The 7,197-nt window shown below is 54.5% G+C and overlaps 1 protein-coding gene across 3 annotated transcripts in view; it reads left to right on the top strand.

Annotated features, from left to right (window-relative positions):
• The first annotated feature begins 444 nt into the window (after positions 1–444).
• The window catches only part of RUVBL1 (RuvB like AAA ATPase 1), a 39,705-nt gene continuing 32,952 nt past the window's right edge, over positions 445–7,197 (top strand). For 2 of the 3 annotated variants that reach the window (XM_031471060.2, XM_031471059.2), the window contains exon 1: positions 6,041–6,279. In XM_031471060.2, the coding sequence (XP_031326920.1) occupies positions 6,139–6,279 (141 nt within the window). In that variant the 5' untranslated portion in view covers positions 6,041–6,138. Of the gene's footprint in view, positions 584–6,040; positions 6,280–7,197 lie in introns of those variants that run through there. The other variant, XM_064496162.1, reaches the window with a different exon arrangement.

Below are 7,197 nucleotides of genomic sequence, written 5' to 3'. Positions count from 1 at the left end.
CACCAGGCCACCACGGTGCTCCGTGGCACTCCCAGCACTGAACAGATCTGCTAACGTCACATCAGCTGCAGAGCCAGGGAGCTGCTGTCCCGTCCAGGTTCAGATCATGGCGCAACCTCACGCTGGCTGTGCTTCCCGGTCTCTTTCACCTGCACGTGGACATACTCGTGTTTTACAAGCGCGTTAAAGGCCGGGATGGTCAGCGTCCCTTCCCTCTTCTTCTGTAAGAATCCTCGACTCTCCTCGGAGGCACTGCACGCCCTCTCCTCCAGGTCACGGTGGGGGCTGACCTCACTCGAGCTCCAGGGGTGGACTCAGGTCCACTCCACCAGCCATGGCCATTGGTTTGGCAGTGAACATGTGATCTAAGTTAGCACAATCGGAGAAAACTCTGGAAATTATTTCCAGGGTAAGCGATACAAGTGTGCTCGCTGATGGTGGACTAAAACCTGGGGAAAGCAGTCTGGGCTGTGCTGGGGCACCAGGAGGGGAGCCCAGCCATGAAAGAATGGTGGCCCTCTGAAGATGTCCACGTCCGGGGCCCTGTGAGTGTGTTGCCCTGCACGGTAATGGGACTTTACAGGTAAGGATCCTGAGATGGGGTGAGCACCCTGTATTATCCCGGAGGGCGGATGCAGCCACCGGTGTCCTTATAGGAGGAAGGCAGGACGATCAGAGCCAGAGAGACGGCATCATGAGACGATGCCACTGTCTTCAAAGATGGAAGCAGCACATGAGTCCAGGAATGTGGGTGGCCTGTAGGAGCTGGCAAAGGCCAGGCTGTGGTGCTCCCCGGGAGCCCCCAGAGAGGAAAGAAGCCCAGAGAGGAAAGAAGACACCATGATTTCAGCCAAGTGAGGCCCAGCTTGGATGCCGACTTACAGAAACGTAAGAGGATGCATGTGTTGTTTTAAGCTACTGAGTTTGTAGCATTTTCTTGTCGCAGACACAGGAAACGTCTACAGACATGTGGCTGGTGTGCCGGGTCTGTCTGCATTTATCAGGCCAGCAAACGGCTCCTAACTCCCTCCCACTGGTCGGGCGTATGGAGGCCCTCACCAGGCCTGCCCCCTGTCCCTGGACCACAGTCTGACTGCTAAGGCCTGTACACTGCTCCCTGGCAGCGGAGGGTGCAGTCGGAGGCGCAGGCTGGCCCTTGCTAACCTGACCCCTCCCCAGCCCAGCTTCCTGCCTCAGGCTCCCAAGCAGTTCCCGTGAGCGCCCCCAGGTACTGTCTCAGTTTGAAAAGCACAACATTACCGCCGAGGCAGGACACACACGCAGAAGGCAGCCATCCAGGGGAGACAGAGCCCCGTCTTGATGCTCCAAGGCTCTGGTGCCATTGTCTGCACCCCTCCCAGCGCTAGAGCCGTGGTTAACAGAGCTCACTGAACTCTCCCAATAATCCTAGGAGGGGCTGCCATTGCTGTTTTACAGCAGGAGGGAGAGGACCTAGAGAGGTAACTTGCTTAGGAAAGGTCAGGATCTGAGTCCAGATCATCCAGGTGGGAGTCACAGGCGTCCACGCTGCCGGGAGCGCAGGCCCATCTGTTCCCTGTTGGCTGATCTTTGTTTTACGTTGGGTTTCCTCAGCCCCCATGATGTGAACCATCTTCATGACTGATGCACTATCCAGATACTACCTATGACTCAATACTTAAGTTTGACTCAAATAAAAATAGAAAAACATCGTCATTTGCCAAAAACAGCCAGGGACCACAAAAACCTCCTTTTCAGAATCTTTAATGAAGAGAGAGATGAGCAAGAGTTAAAGTCACATTCCAGCCCCGAGATCCACAGAACTAGAATTAAAAAGCAGCTGTGTCTCGCCACGTGGATCAGTGTTATTTAATCATGTGTCTTTGTACCATGTCTAAGGTGCCAGCAAAATCGCCCCTGTCCCTCCTGTCCCCAGCAGTCAGCCTGGGGCTGAAATAACACGCATGCTGGTGAGGTTGGCAACAGTCAGAAAGGTGGGTAGTTCCAAATGCTGGTGAGAATGTGGGAACACTGACCACGGACTAAGCCGATTTGTTTACAAACGTGACTGTTTCAACGGGATCTTTCTCTGACTTTGATTCTGATTGGTTTGGGTCCTGGGGATGTGAAGTGCACTCCAGACACAGGGAATCATCCTGCTTGGAACCAGCATGGTAATCTCTGAGCTAAGTAGTATTCCCTCAAAAGCTTTAAATGCACATTTGCAGCCACTAACCACCTAGCAAATGATCTCCCTGAGACTGGACCATAGGAGAAGGAATGAAGAGAATCACCGACATAAAGACTGTGAACCATACCTTGGGACCTGTGAACACCACACAGAGGTTCAGCAAACCCTGGGACGTCTCCACAGTGGTAGCTGGGAGTAGCGCCAACACCTTAAATTTTTATGACATCTCTCAGGATGAGCGTCTGATCAATTGCTGAAAATAAGACAACAGGCCCCAAGTGGAGTCAATTATGCTAAGCCCCAAGCACCAAACCAAGACTTAATTACAGGTTCAGCTTTTTTCCCATTGAATGGTCTTGGCCCATTGATCAGATGCATGAGGGTCTACTCCTGGGCGCTCTGTTCTGCTCCGTTGGTCTTTGTCTGTCCCAATGCTGGTACCACACTGGTTTGACTGCTGCAGATTTGTGGTAAGTTTTGAAATCAGGAAGTGGAAGACTGACACCTTTGTGTTTCTTTTTCAAGATTGGCTATTTGGAGTCCCTTGAAATTTCATTTCATGGGTTTTTCTATTTCTGCAAAAAATGTCAGTGTGTGTTTTAAGATGGGAAAGATTACGTTTATATTCTTTGGTGTGTTGGTTTTTGTACTCTGCAACTCTGCAGAATTTATTAGCTCTAACAATCTTTTCGTGTGGATTCTTCAGGGTTGTCTGTCTACAGGGTTATGTGGCGAGTGATCAGGAAGAACAGATGGAAATAGAGAAAAAGGAGAAAAGGAGGGTGGAGTGAGGCCTCTGAGTGATGGGGGGCCCACAGGGCTGTCTGGAACCCAGTCAGTAGGGTTACCTTGGCTAGCAGCAAGGTCATGTCTGCCGCTGAGCTGGGACACAAGGAGAGCCCAGCAGTGCCTGGCAGCTTAGGGTAGAGACTAAAGAGTTGTCTCCAACCTACCTTCTCCCCCTTTTTTCATAGGAACAGCATTTTTAGCTGGACACATACCTATCCAGCTAAAGCCCTCATCTGACAGCCTCTTTTGCAGCTACCTGCAGCCATCTGATTAAGTGTGACCACTGGGATGTGAGTAGAAGGGATGGTGCAACTTGAGGTCAAAATTAAATGGGTGGGGCACAGCCCCCCTGCCCCCCTTCTCCCTTTGGCTGGTGTGAATGCAGCTTTTGAGGGGCGCTCCAACTGCCACCTTGGACCATGCTATAGAAGGTGTGCGTGGGCAACGGCAGAGTGACACGGCAGAGGAGGACAGGTCCTTAATGATTACAAAGCCAGCAGACGGGTGGAACACCTGCTTGGGCTTTATATGAGGAAACATAGCTTCTGTATTGTTTAATTCGCTGTTATTTCCAGGCTCCCTGTTCATGCAGCTGAATGGCCATCTCCTAGCTAATACAATACTTAATCATTATGCGGGCGGCTCTTGAGCGCTCAGCTGAGGCTGGAGACCATGACAGTGTGTAGCTCCCCTGGGCCCCTGTGTGACTGCCTCCCTCCACACACAACAGCCTTCAGTAGGCAGTGGAGAGGCACAGGCAGGTGACCTGGGCTGGTGGGTTCAAAAGTCAGGTGTGAAAGATGTCAAAGCAAGGAGGGAGCTGAAGGGTTGGGGACCAAGTGGCTGAGAGGGTCGAGCCTGGGCTGGAGAAAAGAGGGGTCCAGGGATTGGAGGCAAAAGAGCAAGGGCCATGGGAGTGAGCGTGAGCGGGCAGGTCTGGGGTGGCCACGCAGCACAAGCTGGGACACAGCCGTCCACACAGTTACTTGCAACATGTTGTTCCTCAAGCCCACGGATGGAAACCCAACTCCAGCCATGTTAGCCCCAACGTCAATGCTATTTACATTGCAAACAGGGCCGGCCTGGATCTGGGAATGTAAAGGATTTCATTAGGAATTGGTTACTATCTTCATTCTCAAGCAGTATTCCCAGGAAGTGGCCACAATGACCTGGAACCCCAGGACACAAGTCTCTTTCCTGATATTTCCAGTTAAAGTGTAGGACTGAGTGTCATTGGGCTATCTGCTCACATTTCTGAACCAATCACCATTTCAGGGAGGAGAGGATACTTTGACAGGCCCGGCCAGGGTAACAAAGCTGGGGGGGGGGGTTGTCAACCCATCCAAACCACCTGGATGCAAAGTCGGGGAGGGGTGGTTCTCTAAAGAAAACTAGAGGGCAGGTGGCCGGAAGAGGCAGGAAGGGTGCTGGGCAAAATAGCCCACGTGCACTGCTGTGGTCCCCACTTACCTTCACGCCCTCGTGCACCTTGGACACTGGCCTGCCAAGCAGCCTTCTGTTGAAATGTTAGGAGCTGTCTGGCTCTGCAACCAGGCTCTGCTTCTTTGCACACTGGCCCTGGGGTTGAGGCCTGGGAAAGGTTCTTACCTAGTCTGTGACCTTGGACAAACTCCATCTCCTCTCAGGGCCTCAGTTTCCTCACCTGTAAAAGGAGAAAGGTAGGCCAGATCAGATTTTTGAAATGTTCTTTAGAGTAAAAAATAAAGTAACAGCTCTGGTAAAAGGGGTGGTGGGGGCCAGAATTTCCATTCACTGACAGAAACCATTACCAAGTCCCACAAAACCCAGAGTGTAAAATACATACAGCAAAACTGCATGACTTGGTGTGTATGTGGGGGTCTAGAACCTTACTGAATTTATAAGGCGGCTTAATTGTGAGCCAGGGTGTGTGCCAGGGTGTGTGCCAGGCAGCAGGGTTAAAATGATGAACAACAAACACATGGTCTACACTTTCATAATGCCTGCAGTTTAGTGGGAGAGACTGACATGGACCCGATAATCCCGTGAATAATTAGAAACTAACATTCAGAAGTTATGATGGAGACGTACAAGGAGACATGAGAGTCAGGAAATACTGCAGCTGGGTTGCCTTCAGGTCTGTCTCAGCCTGAACACAAGCTCCTCTGAGCTCCAAGCAAGTCCCTCCCTCTCTCTGGACCTGAGCCTACTCGTTTGTAAGATGTTGACACACCATCTGCTTCTGAGGATGTTACGCTTTTGACAGGGTTCGGTGCGGGTGTTACCACCTCGCGGGGCCTTCCTTGACTTTCCAGGATGTCCCGGGCAGCCCTTCTCTGGGCTTGCACACCTCATGTTGCAGGTTTCCTGGCTGAGGCTGGAGATTGTGTAGTTTATGCCTGCATCCCAGTGCGTTGTGGTGTCTGGCTCACAGCAGGTGTAACACCGTTACAGGGAGTGTTCATACCATTGCACAACTGGACAGGACACAGCTGCTGTGACCGACTGTCTCATTTGAGGTCGTGGGATGAGATGAGGGTGCCACAGGCTGTAGGCTGTAAGTCCTCGGAGGGAGTCCCAACCTGCTGACTACCCGCTGTACGTTCTCGGGAAGGTCATCCGGCCTCTTCTGGCCTCATCTTTATCTGTATTAGGATTTACATTACCTTACAGGGTAGTATTGTTTTGGAGACATACAACGCCGTTACAGCCATTAGTTTAAATAATGGGAGAGTGTGGAGGCGAGGAGCAGAGGACAGTTCCAGGGAGGATGCTGAGCGCAGCCGCCCCAGAGAGATGAAAGGCGTGGGAGTCAGAAAACTCAGTGAGCACAAGACGAAGCTTCAGCTCTAAAGGTTTGTTTCTTCATCTGCAACGCGGGAGCTTTGCAGTAGCGCATGCGTTCGAACGCGAAGACAGGGCAAGAGGAACGATGCAGAGCCGGACTCCCTGCTTGGGCCGGAAGCACGGGCAGCGGGGGAAGCCGGCCCGGGACACAGCCGGAAGCGCGTGGGCGGGGCCTCAGCGGCAGCCGTGATGAACACAACCAGGAGCCAATAGGGAGCGGAGGCGTCCCGGCCGCCACCAGTGGAGCACCTACCGAGGCGGGCCAGGACCATCCGCCTGGTAACGGCCGCGTGGTAACCGGGCGCCCCGGTGCTCTGCGGGTTTCCGGCGGGTTGGGGCTCCAGGTGCGCAGGATGAAGATCGAGGAGGTGAAGAGCACCACCAAGACGCAGCGCATCGCCTCCCACAGCCACGTGAAGGGGCTGGGGCTGGACGAGAGCGGCCTGGCCAAGCAGGCAGCCTCGGGGCTCGTGGGCCAGGAGAACGCGCGCGAGGTGTGGCGGCGGGCGGCGGGCGGCGCTGGGGGGGGGTCTGAGGCGGGTGGGGGTGGGGGGCCTAGCTGGGCGCTGAGGCGGGGGCGCTGACAGAGGTGGGCTCCGGCGGGGCGGCGGCCCTCCCCAGGACGCGGCGACCACCCCGCGGCCTCGCCCCCGGCCGGCGAGTCTTGACTGAGCCCCCGCTCGGGGCGGCGCTGTCCGCGCGCCGGGGGGCAGCGGGGAGAAGGTGGGCCAGGCCTCCGCTCTCAGGGCGCTTGCGTTTCAGACGATAAACGTTTGCACCGCCGTTAGACTGGGGCGGGGGTGCGGCGGGTGTCAGTTCCCGCAGGGCTGTGTGCGCCGCGGTACGAGTTTGGAGTTCTGCGAACGCAGTAGGAGCCTGGGGGTCGGGGGGCGGTTGAAGTAGAGAAGTGATCAGCCTGAGGAGGAGAGAGTCAGGCTGCTTTCCCCGCACCACCCGCACCCTTGTGGACCATTCGGATGAGTCCGCTGAGTGACGCTGATGCCGAGTCCTTTCACCTACATTATAGTCTCAAGACTTGTCAGGCTCTTTGTATTACTTCTTTGCAGATGAAGAAATTGAGGGTGGGAGGGGTCACTTCACCTACGCGCTTGCCACCAGCTTGGTGACTGTGACGCTGGGGCTGTACCAGTTCCTGGAGCCCTCAGTGGTGGTGCGGCCCCTCAGCCTGCTGGGCGCTAGCTCGCCCCACTCCCCTTGGCCTCTCCTGTGGCTTGGCAGCTGCGGAATCCAGGGTAAGGCTGTTGCTCGTCAGCCTGCTTGTGCAAATAGAGCTGCCGAAAGAGAAGCCTCTGGTGTCCATTTTGAGCATCATCTTTCCAGAGAGGAAATAGTGACAGGGCCAGGGTGACTCTAACGTTTCTTTATCCAGCTTCTGCTCCCTGAAGGGGCTG

The sequence above is a fragment of the Camelus dromedarius genome, chromosome 17, assembly GCF_036321535.1.
Source record: "Camelus dromedarius isolate mCamDro1 chromosome 17, mCamDro1.pat, whole genome shotgun sequence".
Classification (NCBI taxonomy): Eukaryota; Metazoa; Chordata; class Mammalia; order Artiodactyla; family Camelidae; genus Camelus; species Camelus dromedarius.
Note: the sequence above shows the minus strand (reverse complement) of the source record. Positions and strands in the feature narration are given on the sequence as shown.